The 23,058-nt window shown below is 39.6% G+C and overlaps 1 protein-coding gene across 1 annotated transcript in view; it reads right to left on the bottom strand.

Moving 5' to 3' along the window:
* The window catches only part of kif17 (kinesin family member 17), a 395,176-nt gene that overhangs the window by 8,478 nt on the left and 363,640 nt on the right, over positions 1-23,058 (bottom strand). The window contains 9 exon segments of the mRNA XM_041206957.1: positions 1,112-1,370; positions 2,717-2,945; positions 4,360-4,535; positions 6,892-7,058; positions 12,753-12,897; positions 13,125-13,212; positions 16,132-16,226; positions 18,817-18,923; positions 20,149-20,601. Coding sequence (XP_041062891.1) covers positions 1,112-1,370; positions 2,717-2,945; positions 4,360-4,535; positions 6,892-7,058; positions 12,753-12,897; positions 13,125-13,212; positions 16,132-16,226; positions 18,817-18,923; positions 20,149-20,601 — 1,719 coding nt within the window.

Raw genomic sequence — 23,058 nt, 5'->3', positions numbered from 1 at the left:
CTTGTGGGAATATACAATTATCAGTTCTGTATTTAAACCATTACTAGATTTTTAAAAATTCTCAAGTTGGCAGAGGGTTACATCTACTGTTTATTAATGTGCTCATTGAGCTATTTATTCTGGTTGTTTGCCACAGTCACTGATTGCAAACAGAATTTGTTCTTGAAGTATTTGAATTTGTTTTTCACTGACAAAAATCAAGACAGTAGGTGAATTCCAAAAAAGAATAAACCACATCTCTTAGACAAAGATGAGTTAGAGAGAGTGTTAGTGAACAGATGCAGCGGTCCAGGAAAGATCAAATGTAGCAACAAGGCAGAAACAAGTAATGACAGAGGAAAAAGCAAGGATAAAGGTGAACTGCTTTGTTTTCATCCCACCAAGAGTATAAAGTATCTAATATGTTAAAAGTGACTTCAGCACAAGCAAATCAATTGCAATTTTTAACCTACAGAATAGACCATGCTTGTCTAGTCTAATAAATAGATATTCTTGCCCATATCCAAACTTGCACTGAGTCTTGTCCATCCCTCACCCCCATGCTTGCTGACCTACATTGGCTCCTGGTCCAGCAAAGCTTTGATTTCAAAGCTCTCATCCTTGTTTTCAAATCCTTTCACAGTTTTGTCCCTCTCTTTCTCCGTAACCTCGTCCAGTCCTACAACCTTCTAAGATCTCTGTGCTCCTCCAATTCTGCCCTCTTGCACGTCCATGATTTTAATCATTCCATCATTAGTGGCTTTGCCTTCAGATGCCTAAGCCTTAAGCTCTGGAATCTCTCCTAAAGTCTCTCTGCCTCGCTCTTCTCTTTTAAGGTGCTCATTAAACCTACCTATTTCTGTCCTAATATTCTTTATGTAGCTCAGTGTCAAATTTTGTTTAATAATCCTCCTGTGAAATGCCTTAGGGCGCTTAAGGGTGCTACATAAATTTAAGTTGTCTTTGAAAATTCCAAAACCTTCACTTCAAATAGCATTTTATTAGAAGCACACACATACATAAAGACATGGAAAGGTGCTTCACAACTTCTTCACTGGAGATATTGGCATGTTTCTGAGTGAGCTTTATAAAGAGAAAACTTCTCTAGCTAAAGATATCCACTATCACTTACCAGAAGGAAGAGTGATCTTTTGAAGAACTGTTTCTGGTAATTTCCAGCAACCATTTTCTTCATCCCAAACACTTTCCCGCTTTATTTTGTCAATATTACTGTAGTTACACTCACGCCGGATTAATGGCTGGATTCTTTCCAGGACTTGCTGCAGCAGAATGTTTTCCCGTTCCTGCTTCCTTATAGTGGACAGGTAGTCAATGCGCTCAAATTCAAATTCAGATTGGAGATCAGAGATTTCTATCTCTGCAACTTTGAGCTTAAGTAAGATAAATGATAAACAGATTAACAAACAAATCTGTTTGTGGCCCATAAATATAAGATAGTCACTAATAAATCTAGTAAGGAATTAAGGGGAAAAGCTTTTATTCAAACTGTGATGAAAATGTGGAAGTCAATAAAATGTAGATGCATTTAGGAGGAAGCTAGATAAGTAAATGAGAGAGAAAGGAATTAAAGGATATGTTGATAGGGTGAGATGAAATAAGGTGGGAGGAGGTTGGTGTGGTGCATAAATAATGTAAATTCTGTCTAAACAGGTTTGGGTTTATTCTGAATTCCAGTACTCTGAAAATTTACTCTCTCTTTCTCCACAATTCTCTCTCATCCATGTTATGCTCCTTGTATCGGAAGGTCAGAGCAAGTGTGTTGATTTGAACATTGAGGACTTTAACACTGAGCTCAGATTAATCCCCTAATTCAGGAGAAACAGAGCAATCAAGAGAAATATGGATGGAGGAAATAGATTAAGAAATGAGAAAGGGACAGATAGCTCAGCAACACGAATTTCTTCAATTCGTGATTTCAAAAGCTACTTTTCAGATGATAAATTAAACTGAGACCCTTTGTTCTTGCTTAACAAGGGACATAAAAGATCCTAAGGCACTATTTGAAAAAGGGCAAGAAATTCTCTAAGTATCCTGGTCAGCATTCTTTCCTCAAGCTACATCAGCTAAAACAAATCATTTCATCATTTATTTATTTGCTATTTGTGGAACATTGCTGTACTCAAAATGGCTGTGTTTACACACACAACCTGTGAAGATCTAGAGGTTCAATCCTTGGTTTCGAGATTAAGGTTGCTTCTAATAGACATTGTGCTCGTAGAAAATGAAGTTTTCACTTCTAATTGCTATCCAGCTATCCCTGCTATAAAGTAGCACAATGTTTATTTGTCAATTACATCACAGAGTAACATTATTACCAGAAACTGTACAACTTCATGGGCAGAATTTTAATGATACCAACCCCCTTCTGGTGGGGTCGGGAGGTCAACATTTGCATCCAACTGTTAATTTAAATTTAACCCTGCATTCTGGCTTTAACAGCTAGCACAAGTGAAACTTGCCAGAGTCAGCAAGGTGAGAGCATAGTGAGGAGCGAATGTTCTGTGAAATTCACAAGCTGGGAGGGCTTTGAATACTGAAACAGCACAACTGTTTCCTTGCCTAAATGAAAAGCTGTTACTCACAGGACTTGTTCTGAGAATGATTTTTCAATGCTTTTTGATTTTCAACATTTTATAAATCAGTTCTGCTATCTTGTGTAGGCAAGTGTCCATGACAATTGAAAGAGTAAGAGGGAACTACAAAGAAAAAGCAGGACCTTTCTCTGCAGGTTTTCTATATTTTTGCTTTTTGCTCGAACTTCATCCTGAATAGATTCGTACACATTGATCAAGATAGCTGGATCATCTCTGTCTGTGTGCTTCAGTGCTTCTGCAAGTTGATTCTTTCGTTCATCTGCATACGTTTTCCGTCGTTTCCGTTTCTCCTTCAGCTCTGTATTTTTGGCCTGTTCTCCACCTACAACCTCATTTTCCAACATTTTCAGCCTACAGTAAACAATAGAAAGTTTTATTAATTGGTCTGCACATTGGAATTGAATTTGATTTTTGGGTGACCAAATAAAGGAGCACAGCAATCAGTTGTTTCTACCCGTGATGAAGAGGTAGCTGTGAGTTTGAGAAAGCAACCTCATTTACATCAAGGCAGTGAGCTGTGGCAGCTAGAAAAAAATCCCGTTAAATATCAGGTTGGGAATGGAATTGAAAACTAAGGATAAATATGAACTAAGAAAGCGCTCCATTGTTAGAAGTATCAACATTAGGATGAGATATTTAAACACCTGCCTGTCGAGGTGAATGTAAAAGATCTCATGACACTATTTGAAAAAAAGCCGGGAGCTCTTGGTGCCAGCAGTCAACATTCATGGCTCGAAGAAACATTAATAAAGGCAGATTAACTAATTTATCTCCATTAGTGCTTACTGGCAAGTGCTATTTGGTTGCCACTTTTGACTATATAATTACTTTTGAAGTGAAGTCACAGTTGTTAATTGATTGTAAGTGCTTTGAGATGTTAACACGTGAAAGGCAATACATGTGGGCCCTGAAGTTCCATTGGGTCATCACCAGTCTCCTGCTGTAATTTTGGCATGAGACTGGCTGAAATCCCAGATAACACTGCTAATGCAAATTTCTGTATTATACTTTAAAAACATTATAGTGGCTGTATTACAATTATTATATTGTACATTATATTATTTTTATATATTTTATTATATATATTAAATTATATAGTATACAAAAAAAATTACAATAGGCTGCCATCTGATATATATAAAAAGTGCTCCAGGAACTGAAAGACTGGAACCATAACATCTGCAAGTTTTTAAGTGACTTTCCCATAAACAAAGCTAGAGGTCTGATCTTCAGCATGCAGAGTAATTTACCTTTAAGTGAGATTTAAAGACACACATATACATAGACACAAACACACACACAAAAAACACTGCAATTTTCTGAGATGTGTTGACAGCAGATGAGGTCCCTTGCCATAGGCAAGGAATTGAAAACAGCACACATAGATGACCTGAATCATCTCACATATGCAATATGTTTTTTATATTTGTTCATGGGATGTGGGCATCACTGGTTAGGCCAGCATTTATTTTCCATTACTAGTTGCCCCTGGGAAGGTGGTGGTGAGTCGCCTTTTTGAGCCACTACAGTTCATGTGGTGTATGTACACCCACGGTGCTGTTAGAAAGGGAGTTCCAGGATTTTTACCCAGCATCAGTAAAGGAATGGCAATATAGTTCTAAGTCAGGATGGTGTGTGATTTGGAGGGGAACTTGCAGGGTGTGGTGTTCTCATCAATAACAAAAAATTAAATAAATAAATAGGCATATTTACCAAAAGCTGTGTATATTATTTATCATAACAAAGCTACACATATGGAGCAGACCTTGCAAGTACTTCCTCCTGATCTAAGGTGGTGGGTGATGAACCAGGTGGAGAACATTCAGCGATGATTTCTTCCTTGAGCTGTTGCAGATCTAATGGAGAACTTTGCTCTTCACTAATCAGTGTAACTTTCTTGCTGCTGTCCTGCATCACTATTTCAGGCTCTACTTCAATTAACTTGAAAAATTTGATAAAATCAAAGAGACATTTAGCATTTGTCAGGTATTTCAGCAATTTCCACAATGAATAATAACCTTAATTAAAAAATACACGCATATGTATTAAAATGCATATTGTGCTAGCTTATGTTATTTGTAGGTAATAGGTAAGTTATTAACATTAAGGCTTTAAGGACAGATAGGGACACATGTATGTGAATTCTTTGCTTTATTAATTGCTAATAAGCATACTGGCTCCAGTAACTGTTCGCCTGTTACTTGGTGGAAATGTAGAGAAGAAGGTGCTAGCAATCTGCTCCTGGCACTCTCAGATTATCTGGAACTCACTTCAGTTGAGGAACTCACTTCATTCGATAAGCATTGGAAAGCATCTACCCCATTCTGCTGAATCTTGGACAACAGAGGAGGGGAGGCAGGGAAAGATCCTTTGGCCTGCATCCAACTGCACAGGCTATGTTTGGGCTGAACAGAGGGATGGTCCCAAACAGCCTGATAGAAAGCAGTAACCTGTGCTGCCCTCTTCACTACATTCCCACATGACTCATTTTGTCCCTCTGCTCAGTACCACTTTAAAGCCAATTTATAAAACAAATATGACTTAGTTCTTGAAGCTGTGAACAATTGAATTTTGTTCAGAAAGATAGGTAGCATATACACTTTATGATTGCCTACGACAGCAATTGCCATTCTTCTTTTGTACTTTGGCTTCCCATTTCCTCTATGGCACTGAAGATGATGCCTAAACAGTCTCTTTTCATACCTCGTTCAGTTGGGATTGCTACCCATTTGTACCAGACAAACCAAACAGCATTGATTTATTTTTTAAATAGTTTTTTTAAATTCTCTCCTTTATCATTAAGATGTTCAATGAATTATTTTCAATGAATTTTCATCATCACCAAAATGCAAAACATGATCCAAGTCCCTACTCTGATGATATCCTGTCTCTTGTTCTGGACTTGGCAAAAAATTTGGGAACCCTCTCTTTAGTGCTGCCCTGTTTTTGAGAGAAACCCAGTTTTACTTGCTCTTGTCAATCTTCCCTCCCACTTGATCGTTTTCTGCTTGTACTAAGCATTGCAGATTGGACTGAGCTTGGGAGATCACCATGTGAGGAATTCCTGACCCAAATCCATCTCCTACTGTTCTATGGCAAAGTACATTATTGCTCCATGGCACTACAGCACTGCACTGTAATTAAATGTTCTGTTCTCAGTTATCCATTATCAGTCTTATCCGTGCAGTTTCAGAAGTCATCAAAAGTTGATTATTTACACTGACTCTGCACAAGAAACTTGATCAACATTTTAATGTACACAGCATTATCACTTTCCAGTGTCACACTATTAAAATACTTACTGTATTGCTAGCCTTTGTTCACATACTCCATTACTACCCCTCAACCATGGCCCTGCTATGCAAAACTAAGCTTCTTCACCTTATGGGCACTATTTTTGTGGCTTGGAACCATTTTAAGCCTATTCCATTAGTTTTGATTTCACTGTTCAATGCTTAGACTACCAGGCACATTGTACTGGCCAATAGAGTTTTCTCCAAGGTAACAACAGAAAGGGTACTGACAATATTCTGAAGAATAGTTCAAAGAATAAGTAAGTTTTGTTACTGGATAGGCTGGGGAAACTGGGGTTGTTCTCCTTAGAGAAGAGAGAAGATTGAATAGAGATCTGATAGAGGTGTTCAAAATCAAGAGACCCAGGCAGTATAGGTAGAGAGAAACTGTTTCAATTGGCAGAAGGACCGAGAACCAAAGAACACAGATTTAAAGTGTCTGGCAAAGAAACCAAAGGAGACATGAAGAAAAACTATTTTACACAGCGAGTGGTTACGCAGCAGTGCACTGTCTGAAAGGGAGATGGAGGAAAATTCATTTGTGACCTATGAAATAAAATTAGATAAGCATTTGAAGGAAAAGAGTTTGCAGAGCTGGTTAAAAGGACAAAAGATTACTTCTAGCTAAAATGCTTTTGTAGAGAGCCTGTATGGGATTGATGGGCCAAATGGCCTCCTTCTGTGCTGTAACTATTTTATGATTCTTTATTTTAACCTATCATTGACCTAAAAGCTCCCATTGTTTCTGAACACCACCAAACGCTTGAAAATTTAAAGATAAAATATCATATGTATAATCCAATGGTTGGGTCAGAATCAATGAAGATCCGTAAATACAATCTCTTCTGTAATGACCAGAAATGCCCAATTATATTACTAACATATCACAATTTAAACTGGCTGTCAGTGTACTAATGTTTACCCTGAATTTTATCCTAACACATAATAAGAAACCCAATGAAATGTGTATACATGCTTAATGGCAGTGTTATAAGAATACTTACCATGGCAATATCTAGTTTCTGTTCTATTTCACTCACATCCGCTAATTCAACATTAAATGGCTGAGTTATCTCCTGGGCAAAAGCTCTTTCTTCAAATTCAGGTGCATCTGAGGAGACAGAGATACATTTCTGTTTTTGTACTGGTACTATGCTCTTGTGGTTGTTACCTTAAAAGAGAGCCAATGACATTTATGCTTCAAACCAGCTATACCTCAGGACCTTAACCAAACAAACTGTCTCAACCCTTAAAAGCACACAGCCCCAACATATGCACAGGCTTGACAACAACCCCAATATATTCTCTTGTGTATATGCTCCTGGTCAAATGCAAATCTTTGAGCATGCCAAAGTATTGCATCTCGAAATCATCAAAGCCCGAGATTACTTTAAAAAGTTGGAGCTCCATTTCTACGTAACCAATGCTTTTTCAATTAAAATATTCATTTGGATTGCTTACTCTTAATCTTTTTCAGCAGCATGGTCCAATGTTTTCAATAACTTTACAATTAAGTGATTTATTTAAATAAAAATTAAATTTGCTCTTTCAGCACTTCCAGCAATGAATGCATCATAGGAAATGTATTCCTTGCAGGTGCCAGTCCTTGCTGGGAGTGCTGGATCATAGGGCTGGGTTTTATTCTGGAGATGGAGAGCCTGTCCCCAGACAAAAAAGTCAGGAGTGGACTTGGCCAGCTCCCCCTGCGGCCATTTAACGGCCGTCATTGGGCTTGAACCAGGGCACCATCTGGGGAGGAAATCTCGCTTCTGAGAGCTGCTGGCCAATCAAATGATCAGCAGTTGTCTGGCCCCCAGCAACACCAACAGAAATGGTACAATGGTGATCATTTGATGGAGCCAGATGTAAAGGTAAGGTTCGGGAGGGTCATGGCCAGGCTGGCAGGCCTCTGTGTGGGGGCCGAAGGGCTGGGGTGGACAGGACAGGCTAGGGAGGGGATACGCGGAGGTGAGAAGACCTTGCCAGGGGTGTGGATTGGGCCTCCGATGGGCACGGGGGACCCTAAAGGAGGTATACTTCCCCTTTCGCCTAACACCAGCCCGAGCAGTGAAAGCTGCCAGGCTGCACACTTGGTGCTGGCCTCCAACCACTACAGGCAAAATCCCAGCAGTCACAGGAGGAGTTATTTAAGTAGCTATTCATTGGCCACTTAAGGGCCTCAATTGACAGGCCTCCCAAAACTGCACTGTGGGTAAAACTACAGGAGCAGAGGGTGGGTAGGCACCGGTAATGGTGCCTATGGCTTAACAGTCAATTTTACATTCCACTACCTGGTAACCTGACCCCTGGGGATATAAAATTCCAACTATAAAATGCCCTTTCTAGTTTAATTGCTTTCCTATTGGCTCTGTAGCTAAGCACACAGTTTAATACAGTACTGAGCCTGATAACCCTACAATCTAGCTGGCCAATTTCTCAGTGGTGTTGGAGGGTCTCGGCTGGAGCAGCTGTTGTCATAATCTAAAAAGCCAGTTGGCGAAGGATAGAATTGGAGCCAATCTTTACACACTTTTATAAGCATTTATTTAGATACACATTACAAATGAGCACCTTCTCATCCAACAACCATAGTTTCCAAAACAAAAACAGAATTACCTGGAAAAACTCAGCAGGTCTGGCAGCATCGGCGGAGAAGAAAAGAGTTGACGTTTCGAGTCCTCATGACCCAACTCGAAACATCAACTCTTTTCTTCTCCGCCGATGCTGCCAGACCTGCTGAGTTTTTCCAGGTAATTCTGTTTTTGTTTTGGATTTCCAACATCCGCAGTTTTTTTGTTTTTTACCATAGTTTCCATCTGTTCATTTTTTATAAGGTACAAATGAATCCCCAACACGTGCGTAGAATTAATATACAATTAGCAAATTCCCCTCTCTAAGTCAGTTTATATGTACAACCAATCTTTCAAAACAAAGTAAATCAAAAACCTTCATATCCTATACAATGCTATACTATACAATGTGAGACATCCTCCTCTAGGACTCATAACAATTTCTTCATACAAACATTTCTTTTTGTAGAACAATTTGACAGTCCATGACTTGCATCCATCCATTTAGTTTTAGGGATTTCCTTTCTCTCCAGCATTTGTATCAAGCCAGAAAGGTCAATTCATAACCTTCTCTCACTCACGCTTTTCATACAATGTAAACAATCCCAGAAGGAACAATTATCCTCATGACATTCAATGGGTCTACTATCTTTAGTATAGCCATTGTACAGAATCTAACTTACAATATCTGACAAAGACAATGCCATCTGTACTGCCTCCTCAAGAGACAGTGTTTCGGCAGCCAAAGTACTTTTAACAGCTCTTCTTATTTTCTTAGTTTCCCAAACTAAAGGATAAAGTCTCCCATTCTCACACAATCAAAACATGAAACAAACTAGAATACACATTGGGAAGATTAGCACGTGAAGCATCGGAAAAAATAACGAGCCTCATGTTCTTTGGGTCATTTAAGTATTAGCACTTAAGTGTGCATTTATTCAGATTTTTAAAAAATGTTTTATTTGCCCTCAACACAGACTCTAAGGCATTTCATCGTGGCACATAACTGCAACACATTAAAACTAACATCTAGCCTACTCTGAGTTCACAACCAGGTCAACTGACCAGTCAAGCATGGCAGTTTTCTTTTACTTATTCTTTCACAGGATGTGGGTGTTGCTGGCTAGGCCATCATTTATTGTCCATCCCTAATTGCCCTCGAGAAGGTGGTGGTGAGCCACCTTCATGAACTGCTGCAATCCATGTGGTGTAGGTACACCCACAGTGCTGTTAGGAAGGGAGTTCTGCCTCTTTTCTAGATATTACTTCATCTTTCTGTGCAGCCCTGAAGGAATGGTGTATTGTAAGCTGATTTTTTTACACGAGTTAAACAAACTATCTGCCCACTCAGGTGAGCCCTTAGGATTCCGCGCCACTGTTTGAATATTAATGGTCATCGGTCACTTGCTGTTGTGGGACTTTACTGTGTGCCAATTGCTACATAACAATAATAACTACATTTCAAAAATAACCCATTGGCAGGAATTTTCCTGCCCCATTGGCATCGGGTGTCATGATGGGCAGGGGGGGGTGCGGTGGGGGCAGTTGTACAGGACAGGACAATATAGCGAGACGGCCAAAAATTGGTTTCACGCTGTTGTGAAACCAGTCTGTGATCATCCACTCCAATAGTCAAGGGCAGGCTGCGTTTCCCGCCGCCGCATGTCGGGACCCTAATTTCAATACCTTAGCACCTCATTATAAGACCTGTTCACCAGAATCATCCCCATGCTGAATCATCTGGGCACTCTTGCTGACACAACTTCACAACTGTACGGAAGCAACTTACATCTGGCGAGCTGCACTTCACTTGGGAATTCAAGGTTTGCTTGCCTACCTTGCTTTGGCAGCACTTATGGTCATCAGCACCAGGCTTTGCAGGCAGCACCACATCACTTTTAGGAGGGCTCACGGGCAGGTCTCTACCTACCAGGCCAGCTGTAAGACGAGGGTAGCTTTTCAAAAGACTAGGGTTTGCTTGGTGAAGGGGGAGAAATGGCCTCAGGCAAGGGAAGACGCTGCAGGGTGAGGGCTGTCTGGGAAAGGGGGTATCCCAGGGAGTGTGGGGGGGTGGGGGGCACATGTTGATCTGTGCAAGTGGCCTCAAGATGTTGAGGGCTAAGGAAGCAATTTCCAGAGGAGATGAGGCCTGATGGAAATGTGAGGGGCTGTGTGAGAGAGTGAGTGGTGATGTCCCTTAAGATGGCAATGAGTGCGATGCCAGTGAATGTGTGATGGCCTTGTGAGTGTGTGAGATTAGAGTGATGAGATGGCTGTCTTACTCTAGTGGCATAAATGAGATCATTCATCCATTTCCTACACTGGATGGCTGACCTCTTGTGTGCAGCACTGACCACCTCTGCCACCCAAGCACTAGTGGTGAGACTGATGGGCCTTCTGCAGCCAGAGCGGGGATAAAGGACATCACGGCAAGCCTCCATGGCATCCACAAGGTGTCCTAGGGATGCGTCACTGAATCGGGGGGCTGCACTCTTATCTTTTGGGGCTATGTCTTCACCAGAGCAGTCCTGGGCTGCAAGCATTTGAAATGTTTGTGCAGCTACAATTTAAATAAGGTGCCCTACATGTGGAAGTGGTGAGGTAACAGCATGGCGGTCTAATTGGAGGCTGCCCTCCAGCAAGACGCCGTGTTTCCTGTGGCTGCATAATTATAATGAGGCGGGAATGGGACGATATGGTGCGAAAACCCGCCATTGCGGCCAGCAAGTAAAATTACTTTTTTCCCACCCACTACCGCACTTTGTGCAAATCCAGGACAATTCCGCCCATTGGCTATAAAGTGCTTTAGGATGTCCAGGGGATGTGACAAGGTGCAAAACAAAAACTAGTAGGGAAAAATTTGTTTCCGTTTGTTATGCATTAATTCAACAGGCAGGCAGCACTGCAGACCGATACCTATGGGGCCACAAGGCATTCTTCAATGAAGAAAGCCGCGTGGGACATGCATGTAGCACCTGTGGCGCTGCCTGCCCCGGTGAATCGCAGTATTCTGTGTAGCACTGGTACTACTTAAACAAACTCCTTCCCCATGTTCTATGGAAGTACGAGGCAAAAGGATCTCTGGCATATTGTAGCTAAGTTTGGCAGGTTAGTTAAGTTAATTAAATTGTACTCCAACTGCATAATGAAAGAACAGGCAGATTAGCTGCCAACACGTAAGATCCTAGCCTATTCTCCATTCCAAATAGTGTTAAGCAAGTCTGTGTTTTAGCATCCAGCTTCTTTGGACTGTCCTTTGCAGTGCCCCCTAACCTAGATAATGATGATTACATCTGAGTTACTATAGCTCTACAAGATTTCAAAAAACAAAGTTGGAAAATGACTTTTCTGTTACTATCTTTGCTGGTGAATGCCGTTTTTCTGCCCAGAGACAGAATATCTACAATTAATCACATATTCCTTTTCAGTCTCAAAGAAACAATAGTGACTTAATAACTTGATGAAAACTAAGATTCTGTATCAGTCACGACCCTACTACCTGTACTGTAAAATTGCAATGGCACATGGTTTAATGCAGCCCAGCATTTCACACACCACAATAGTATTCTGTTTATTTACAGTGATTGATCAAAAGGTATCACTTTATGCTCCTGAAAGCATAAATATGCCAAAATTGAAGATTAAAGCTTATTGATCACTTCTATACAACTGTGAAATGTGGTAATTTATCATAAGTACATCAAGCCTTTTGACAGATTTCACATCTAGATGCATTGTCCTGAGAATTCACTGACTAGGCAAGATAGCAAAAAGTGAAGTTAATGACCTTAAAGGATCAACAGTCAAGAATTGGTTGTGTGGTCAAAATTTCCAATGATATGGTCAAATAAAATAAGGCAAACACCCACAGGGTGACCAGCAAAAATATATTAAGACTATCCTGAGAGGCAATCTAAGGTGTTAACTGCATTTCCATCAAGTCATGGGGAGACCATATTTAAAAATAATATGTGGAGTGATGCACCAGTCTGAGGGAGAAGCCTCAAAATATTTAAAAATAAGTATCTCTCAGATCTAGCAAAAAAAACGGACAGAAATAAAACCACAAATGGATTACCCAAACAACCCTGTGATTGCGCTATTGTGAATAGTATGTTGCTGAACATGTCTGTCACATGTAGGACACACAGGCAATCTCAGAGTCTACATGCATGCATTTCCACATCCAACATGGCTAACTTTTGCAGTCATGTTCAGCTATAACAAGACAATCACCTTGTTCACCAATGAGGCCTACGTAAAATAGATTTCAAACCCAAATCCAGGAAGCATACCTGTGGCCTTATCAAGAGCCTCAATGCATGCCAGCTTCATTTCATAAGAACTTCTTAGTTTTTCAATATCTTCTTGCAGCTTAACATTGGACTTTTGCTCTGCTTCATAATCTGCTTTAATCTTTGATAATTTCTGCTCGTATTCCTGAGGAAAAATAGAAAATTAAACATTTGATGAAAAACTCCCAAAATTTACTATTTTAACATCAATTCAAGCAGCGAAATACTTAAATAACAATTGAGTGGCCTCCGGGAGACACAGGGCCCTATCTTGCTCCCATTCTACTCAAAATGCCTGTCAGCTAGGGGGAGTCTAATGGTTCATTTTGTTCCACCTCCTGTTACTGAAGGGGAAGCCTGACCGTAACTCACTGGTAGCTTGTTGCCTGTCAGGTAATCACTGTTAATACTGATGACAGTTTCAAATAAATTTCCATTCGGAATCTCCCTGCTTTTCCAACTGCAGAGTTGTGGGAATATTATTAGCAAATTAAAAAGAAACTTAGGTGTATTTAGATGAGAAGAGTTCTCTAGTTTGCTAGGATTAAAATTCCTCTATGCAGTCTTTTATTAGGCTGGTGTTACAAAAGTATAATAATTTTCATAATATTTTTCTGTTTTGTTATAAAGTAGGTATATGGATGTGAGTGTAGATTTAATTACCCTTGGAGACAGATAGTGTACAAACTTGAAATTATCAAAAGAATCTAGGTGTGGGAATGCACTTGAAACATTGATCAGTAAACATGGATGCCACCTTAGCATGTAAAGTATGAAGGGAATTTGCATTTTTAGATGTGTGAAGGGATTGTTTGGATTTCAAAGAGATGTTAGTTAGCTTACAACTAGCCAGATAAACAAGGCCAGGCAGTGTATTTATTTTCCCCAAAGATTATTAACAATATTGGCAACATGAACATTTTTATATTATGGGAAAGGTACAGTTCTAAAGCCATATGGAACAATGGAATTTATATATTAAAGAGGCAGAAACATATATAAAGGAGAATGAAAGGCTATGTTGAGGGCCATGTAAGATCTAACAAGAGTGTGTGAAACAGCCTTGAAGAAGCCTCTGGCCATTTGTGCGTAAGTCTGCTGTGTCCAGTAACTAAAGTTAGAGAAAGCCATTTGGAATTCCACTATCAAGTGGGTACTGTGATAGCTTGCTAGGCTTTTAAAAATCTAAAATATATTTTGGACTGTTGCCTTAAAGAGGGTATGTGACTGGGAGTCAGGTTAATTTAGAATTTTAGAAGCTGTTATGGTATTAAGTAATTGTAGTCTTATATATGTACTTGAAATATTTTTGTTAATAAGTATTTTATTTTAATTTTTAAAATCTCTAACAATCTTGGTGGACTCATTACTTCTGAATTCAGTGCACGCATCTTCTCGTAATAAATACAAATTGCAAAACTGTGATAGTGTGGCCCTTATGGATTTGATCTACCTGGCAAACATATCTGCCACTTCCTAACAAAATTGGGGCTCGTCCGGGATTTTTGAAATTCCTTGATTGGTTTGGAGTGGCTGAATCTTTAGGCTACGAATACGAGAAGCACTTTGAACGTAGGAATTGGTGTGAGGAATTTTAAAGTGGTGAGACTGAAAAAATGGCTTTATCCATGGCTAAAACCTTTTTGGAAGTAGAAGATATAACTCTGATTGGGTTACAAAAGTATCTATGGGTAAGTTAACAGAATTGGCAAAAAAGTTGCAGTTGAGGTTAACTCTAGAGGCAAAGAAAGCAGATATATTTGAAGTGATAGCATAGCATTTGAAGTTGGAAGGGATACTGGAAACCAGTGAGTCACAGCTGGAGGTAGTTAGACTTCAGTTACAAATGAAGAAGCTTGAACATAAACAAGCAGTGGAAATGAAAAAAGCTTGATCTGGAGGCAAAAGAGAAAGAAAAGGAGAGACAAAGGGTATTCCAAAGGGAGCAAGCAGAAAGTCAGGAGGGAGAAAGAAAACAGGAAAGGGAATTGGAACTGGAGAAATTAGCAAGGGAGGAAAGAGAGATGGAGAGAGAGAGAGAAAATATCAGCTTAAAAAGCTACAAGTTAAAAAAGAGATCACAGATGCTGAGGAACGTTCTAATGTGGAAACAACCACTTCTGGTCTAAAGCCCAGTGAGATGTTTAAATTTGTCAAGCTCTTCCAAAGTTTGAAGAAGCAGATGTAGAAATGTTCTTTATCTCGTTTGAGCAGATAGCTAAGCATATGAAATGGCCACAAAAAATCTGGACATTGTTTTTACAGTCTAGATTAGTGGATAGAGCTCATGAGGGTTATGCTTCACTGTCAGAAGTGGTATTGGTAGATAATGATGCAGTAAAAAAGACTATTTTGAGTGCATATGAGTTGGTTTCTGAGGAGTACAGGCAGAAATTTAGGAATATAAGGATACAGCCTGGGCAAACTGATATTGAGTTTGAGAGAGGAACACAAAGTAATTTTGACTGGTGGATAAGGGCATTAAAGGTAGAGACAACATATGCAGCTCTTAGGTAAGTAATTCTTCTGGAAGAATTTAAAGATTCAATTCCTTTGGTAGTGAGAACTCATGTGGAGGAACAGAGGGTTAAAACGGCAGGACAAGCAGCAGAGATAGCTAATGATCGAGTTGGTTCACAGATCTAAACCTTTTTCTTGTCACCCTTTTAAACAGAGAAGGATAGAAAGTGGGAAGGTAAAAGGCAGGTGGGTAGTCAGGGAAGAGGAGGAGTAATTGGAAATTCTCAAGAAGTTTTTTTTCAGACTAAAAGGAAGGTGCTGAGGGTAGAAGTAACATTCGAAAATTGAGGTGCTTTCATTGTAATAAGGTTGGGCACAGGAAGTCAACGTGTTGCAGGTTACAGGGGAAATCTGTTGCAGTAATTGGAACGCAGAAAAGTTCTGGAACTAAGAGTACTGTGGGTTCTTAAGTCCAGGCACGGGAAAAAACAGTGATTTGTGTACAGGAAAAACAGGAAGAATCAGTGCTGCGGGAATGTGTTCACAATTTACCCACAGGAATTCTAAAGAGCAGGTTTCAGGAATGTTTAAAGATTTTGTATGTGAAGGGGAAGTCTTTCCATGTTTACAGGATGGAGCAGGTAAAGGTATTAAAATTTTAAGAGATATATGAGCTAGTCAATCCTTAATGTTATGGGATAGTGATACTTATTGTTCTGAGGGAGTATTGCAGGAAAAGATGATAATAAGTGGGGTTCATGGAGATGCTAAACTTATTCCACTGTGGAAAGGTAAATTTAAAGAGTAAGTGGAAAATAGGTGAGCTGATCGTTGGAGTAGTGGAAAAATTGGCCATTACAGGGGCTCAATTTACTTTAGGTAATGATATAGCTGGGTCACAGATGTGGATGATGCTTACGGTAGTTGCAGAGCTTGTGTAGGTGCATTCAACAGAGATGTTGCAGAAAGACCATCCTGGATTGTTTCCAGATTGTGTGGTAACGAGATCACGAACTTACAGGTTGAAACAGGAAGAGGAGGAAGTTAAAAGGCAGGGGAAAGGTGTTGAAGTTCAATTAGTTGTTACTATCTTTGATAAGATTGATCAGGGAGAGAGAATGGAGGAGAATGAAGCTGAAGTGTTTAGCTCAAGGAAGTTGGCAGATTTACAACAAAAGGATCCACGAATAAAGCAATTATATCAGAGAGCTTATTCAGAAACACAGAAGAATTATATTCCAGAATGTTATTACCTTAAAGATAATGTGTCAATGAGGAAGTGGAGGCCGTATCATGTTTCAGCAGATGAAAAATGGATGAAGTGCATCAGATTGTTATATTATCTGGATAGAGAAATGAGATATTGAGAGTAGCTCTCGAAATTCCAATAGGAGGACACTTAGGAATTAGCAAGACTCAGGTGAAAATACAAAAACATTTCTATTGGCCTGGATAGCATAAAGATGTAGTCAAATTCTGTAGAACATGACAAGGAAACGACAAGCAGTGATTAAACCAGCATTTTTAATTCCAATTCAAGCATTTGAGGAACCTTTTACTAGGGTCCTGAAATATTGTGTAGGACCCCTCCCTAAAAGTGGAACTCAGTACTTGCTGACAATAATGGATGTGTCTACAAGATTTCCAGAAGCGATACCTTTGTGAAATATTACAGCAACAAGAATTGTGGAAGAGTTGACTAAATTTTTTTTACAAGAAAAGGTTTGCCAAAAGAAGTACATTCAGATCAGGGTTCAAATTTCATGTCACAATTGTTTAAGGAAGTAGTGAACAGCTTGGGGATAAAACAGTTTAACTCAACAGCTTATCATCCTGAATCACAAGGTGCTTTGGAAAGATGGCATCAAGATGAGGGCTTATTGTCAAGGCTATCCAAAGGATTGGGATAGAGGAATTCCATTCTTGTTATTTGCTATTAGGGATGTTCCTAACGCATCGGCAGGATTTATTTCTTTTGAATTAGTCTATGGTTATGAGGTAAGGGGACCACTGAAGTTGATGGGTCAAAATTCGGAAACAAGTCTCCTGAATTATGTGACAAACTTAACGGGGAGAATTTTCCGGTCGGTGAACAGGGGCGGGGTCCACTCATTGACATATAAGATGATGCGCAGTGACGTTGGACGGGCTTCCCGATGTCACCGCGCATCATTTAGATTTTCAGTTCGGTGGGGCTGCGAAAAATGGGCTTAGAAAATGAAGCCATCTTTTAAAATTATGACAGTTTATTTTGTCCATAAGGATGGAGGTGTTATGAAAGTATAATAATTTTCATAATATCTTTCTGGTTTGTTGTAAAGTAGGTTTATGGGTGTGAGTGTAGCTAGTTCTGTCTGTGATTTAATTACATTTGGAGTCAGGTAGTCTGCAAGCTTGAAATTATCAAAAGAAGCTAGGTGTAGAAATGTACTTGATATGCTAATGAGTTAAACACAGATGCTATCTTAGCATGTGAGGTGTGAAAGGAATTTTCATTTTAGATAAGTGAAGGGATTGTTTGAATTTCAAAGGGATGTTAGTCTGCTCACAACTAGCCAGATAAACAAGGCTAAGCAGTGTGTTTATTTTCCCCCAAAGGTTACTGACAATATTGGCAACATGAATATTTTTATATTATGGGAAAGGTACAGTTCCAAAGCCATACGGAACAATGGAATTTACATATTAAAGAGACAGAAACATGTATATATATATATATATATATATAAAGGAGAATGAAAGGCTACATTGAAGACCATGTAAGATCTAACCGGAGTGTGTGAAATGGCCTTGAAGAAGCCTCCAGCCATTTGTGCATAAGTCTACTGTGTCGAGTAACTAAAGTTGGAAAAAGCCATTTGGAATTCCACTGTCAAGCGGGTACTGTGTTAACTTGCTGGGTTTTTAAAAATCTAAAATCTATTTTGGACTGTTGCCTTAAAGGGGATGTGTAACTGGAAGGTTAATTAGGATTTTTAGGAGTTGTTATAGTATTAAGTAATTGTAGTCTTATGTATGTGCCTGAAATCTTTTCTTTTCTTAATAAGTGTTTTAATTTAATTTTTGAAAAACTCTAAAGTCTTGGTGGACTCATTGCTTCTGAATTCAGTGCACACATCCTCTTGTAATAAATGCAATTCCAAAACCGCTGTGATAGCGTGGCCAAGCTTCCCTTGTGGATTTGGTCTGCCAGACACACATCATCTGCTACGTCATAACATTGGTTAACATTTTTCAGTTAATGGCTCCACTGAAGCAGTATGCACCGGAATTAGCCACAAATGTGCAAATTTCAACCTACTGAACCCTGTGTGCAACTGAGATTGATACAGCAATATCACTGCACTTAAGTACATCCATACATTATCCTAGATGAAATTTTATTTTATCACTTTAAGTTGCTCCCAACACAACCACTACGTAATTCTGTAACCCAGTTGTTTGGATGTTGTTACTGGCCTGGAATGTCTACAGTGTCCTTTGTGGGGACGATACATTAACAAGCAGTAGTATCACAGCCAGCAGTACCACTCAGCCCATATCTCTAAACAGAATATGTAAAGATTGAGAATGTATTTTAGCTTTTGCTTTGATGCACACAAACCTGTCTCATATTTTCTTTTTCAATTTCTATCTCAGTACGAACAATGGTGTTCTGAGGGGTTTGAACGGTTGTTTGACTTCTACCCACTTGCACTTTATTTAGATAATCTGCAAAATAAAAGGTAACATTATAGTGGAGGACCAGAAAGATTATTTTAACAGATTTATTTAAAACAAGGCCCAAACTACAAAAATCACTGAAATGCCAGTCAGTATTTCCATATTTGCCAGGCCATAACATGCACAAGGATTTTAAAAAGAAAAACAACATGTGCAACTGGGATAATCTTAGGGCCATAAGATGCACGGCAATTTTGGATAACATTTTTCCAGGAAAAAGCATGTCTTATCATCTAGTAAGTGTGGTAATACAAATCCTGTTCATGATGTTGGTGGAATACATAATATGATCTATCAAAATTTCAGATTGTAACGGTGATTAATGTTCCATTTATTATTATAAATAATTAGGGACACTACTGTTTGCTCAGTGATGCAATGAATATGCTCTATGGTTAATTTAAATAATGAATGACAGTATATTGTCATAGCAACAGAATTCGGCCGGGATTTTTAAAGGGGAGGGGCTGAGATTAGAGGCAAGCGGTCACACAATTTTGTGCTGCCAGTTTCCATGTCAGTTCCCCGCCAAAATCCTGACCCCGAGCAATTTTCAATGAGGCGGCTCGGGCTCTGATCAACTGCCTGCCATTAAGGCTAATTATTGGTAATTACGGGACCTATTAAAGCCCTGTTCCCATAGTTACTGCCCTTCCTGGACCATGGTCAGGCAGCTGTGGCTTTTTAAAAAATAAAAATAAATTTTCTTTCATTTCTCCTTCTCTCTCCACGTTCACATCAGCAGCTCCCACCTCGGCTGATGTGGCTGCCAATCATTGAGTACTGGATGGGGCTCCCTCCAGTGCCGGCATTGGACGCAAGCCAGCGTCCTGCCATGAATTGGCCTGGCCCTTTAAAAATCTACGTGGGCTTCTCTGAGACACACCATGTGGGGTTGGGACCCAAAACTGAAGCGGCAGCCAGGTTACTGACTCAGAATTGAAAATCTGAAGCAGTTATACCATGCTCTCACAAACTGATCAATGTTATTTCATCTAAGAAACAGGACCATGTTGGGTCACTTATCTGGTTATGTATGTACTTGGAAGGGTTAGCAAATTTTTCTGATAGATATAAGCTGCCAGCTGGGTCAACTTACTACACCGAATGGAAGAGCCTTCTGCTTGTTGGTTAATGGGGTTTTGGATTTCATCAGTTCATATCACTATTGAATAAGGAGTTCTCAGTGAACATTGAAAGAGAAAGTACTTACTAGATAAATTATCATTCCCGAGCTGCCCAGCTAGTAGTGCCTTCAGCTGTTTAATCTCCTCCTGATATTCTCGGAGTAAAGCATCCTTTGGATCTTCATTAATTCTTGGTTTGTTTTTGATGTTCTTTGCCCTGTTGGCATATCGTAAAGTGCTAAGACTTTCATCGTAATTATTGTCTGCAGGAGACAGACATGCCACCATCAGAGTTTTGGTGTTTCCTCCAAGGGAATCCTGTAACATTCGTGTCAGTTTGGAGTCACGGTATGGAATGTGTTTTGATCTTCCATCCACGAGTGCAGAAATTACATTCCCAAGTGCTGACAGTGACAGGTTAATTTTCGTAGCCTCTTTTAGTCGATCTCCAGTTGCTCCAGTTTTTGCCTGTCTCTCACTACCTGCCAAATCCACCAGGTTTAACTTTCCCACACGGATGCGGTCTTTCCCTTTATCATCTGCAAAAAAGATAGACATTTATGTTTTGCCACTTATTATTTTATCAAGATGTCCATATCGTCATTTCTTAACTGAGGAGGAAGGCAAGTAGCTTGTCCCTTGGTCTCTGCCAATTCTATTAATGAAGTGGGTATTGCTGGAAAAGCTAAAATTACTTGTCTATTCCTAATTGGCCTTCAGAGAGTTGTTAGTCAAATATCTTGGTCACTGGAGTCACTTATAGGCAGGACAGCAGGTTTTTTTCCCTATAGGACTTTGTGAACCAGTTGGGTTCTTTTGGGCTGGCTTTTTTTTTTCCAGACTTGTGTTTTAAATTCTCAAACTGCCATAGTATAGTTGCCAATCCCCAAGGCTGCCCTGGTGTCTCCAGGAATTGAAGGTTAGCATGATGGGTACCACTGCAAGCAACCTAGGAGAAAATACATGGGGGCATTAAAATCATGTATTTTGTCATTTAGTCATAGAAATATTGAAAATGAAAAGAAAAAATACTGTTTGACAGGTTGGGGTGGGTGGTTTTGTGATGAAACCTCTTTGAATAAGTCCAACCAAATTTGGCAACCTTATGCCATCATGAGATTTGAACTCAGGCTCTCTGGATTACAGGTCTACATTGCAGAGTTCATCAAAGTTGAAGGAGTTTAGTGTTGTAAAACTTGTAATACTTTCCACTTCAGGTACTGAGTCAAACACTCCATACAGGTATAGCTTGATTATATGAAGAGTAAGGCTCTGAAGAAGAGTCATATGAACTCGAAACGTTAATGTTTCTCTCCACAGATACTGCCAGACCTGCTGAGTTCTTCCAGCATTTTCTGTTTTTATTTTATATTATTAAGGATCCCGCTCTTCCTAAAATTCTAAAAGGAACTCCATACTGCAACTATGTGATATCTTCCCATTCGCCAAACCAGTCATCCTATGGCCTCTCAATAATATTGCTAATTTGGTTTCACTATTTTAAGGGAATCACTTTGCGTTGTGCAGCTGCTATCCAGCCCTTCACACCTCATTTAGATCCATCTTTTGTTTCTTTACTTGTCCCATTACCACTTCCTTTGGTTTTGCACCCAGAAACCTTCAGTCATTTAGGCCGGGGTTTTCTGGTCCCGCCTGTAAAACGTCCATTGACTTTCGGCGGGATGTGGGACTGGAAATTCCTGGCCTTAATCTCTCCTGCCCCTCCACCCTATCACAGACCTTCTCATATCATCTTCCCACCCTTATGTTTCTAACTTTCCTCAGTTCCGATGAACGGTCACAGACCTAAAACGCAAACTCTGTTTCTCTTTCTGCATATGCTGCCAGGCCTGCTTCCAGCATTTTCAGATTTCCAGTATCGGCAATATTTTGCTTTTGTAACATTGTGTCAGCACTTACAGTGATGGAAGTGGATCGAATGCCAGATAGCCCAAGGAAATTAGTATTAAATCAGGAACATGGAGTCAATTAACATAAAAAAGTAACAGTATTGAAGAAAATAATGGCACTAAAGAGTGACAGATTTCCAGGACCAGATGGTTTTCATTCATGGTTTTAAAGGAAGTATGTAAGAAAATTGCAGATGCCCTAACTATAATATTCCAAAGTTATCTCTGTACAGGAATTGTTCTCTTAGATTGGAAAATTGCACATGTCACTCCTCTATTTGAAAAAGTTGAGGGGAGGAACAATGGAATTATAGACAAGTTAGCCTATCATCTGCTGTTGGGAAATTCGGGCTTGTTTTATAAGGAGAGATTAAGCAGTTAAGGCCTATACTCTCTAGAGTTTAGAAGGATGAGAGATCCAATTGAGGTATATAAGATGCTAAAGGGGATAGAAAAGTAGATGTGGAGCGGATGTTTCCCCTTCTGGGGCATTCTAGAATGAGAGGCCATAATTTTAAGCTAAGGGATGGTAGATTTAAATCAGAGATGAGGAGGAATTACTTTTCTCAAAGGGTCGTGAATCTGTGGAATTCACTACCTCAGAGTGCAGTGGATGCTGGGATGCTGAATAAATTTAAGGAGGAGATAAACAGATTTTTAAATTAGTAACAGGTTGAAAGGTTATGGGGAGAGGGCGGGAAATTGGAGTTGAGGCCGAAATGAGATCAGCCATGATCCTATTGAATGGCGGGGCAGGCTCGAGGGGCTGAATTGCCTACTCCCTGCTCCTAGTTCTTATGAAATCACTAGAGTCTCGATTTAAGGATAGAGAGACTGAACACCTTGAAATTCTTCAGCTAATCAGAAAGAGCCAGAGTGGATTTATACAGTGTAGGTTATACTTGATAAACCCGAAGAAAAATTTTTGAAAAGGTAGTAAAGTAGTGGACAGGGAAATATCCATGAATGTTATTTATATGGACTTCCAGAAGGCATTTGATAATGTCCCTCATTAGTGACCTTTAGGTAAAGTTGAAGCTCATGGAATTAAAGGCAAATTATTGATCTGATTGGGAAATTGAGGGG

This window comes from Carcharodon carcharias, chromosome 15 (assembly GCF_017639515.1).
Source record: "Carcharodon carcharias isolate sCarCar2 chromosome 15, sCarCar2.pri, whole genome shotgun sequence".
NCBI classification, from domain to species: domain Eukaryota; kingdom Metazoa; phylum Chordata; class Chondrichthyes; order Lamniformes; family Lamnidae; genus Carcharodon; species Carcharodon carcharias.
This window is presented reverse-complemented; position numbering and strand designations above follow the sequence as displayed.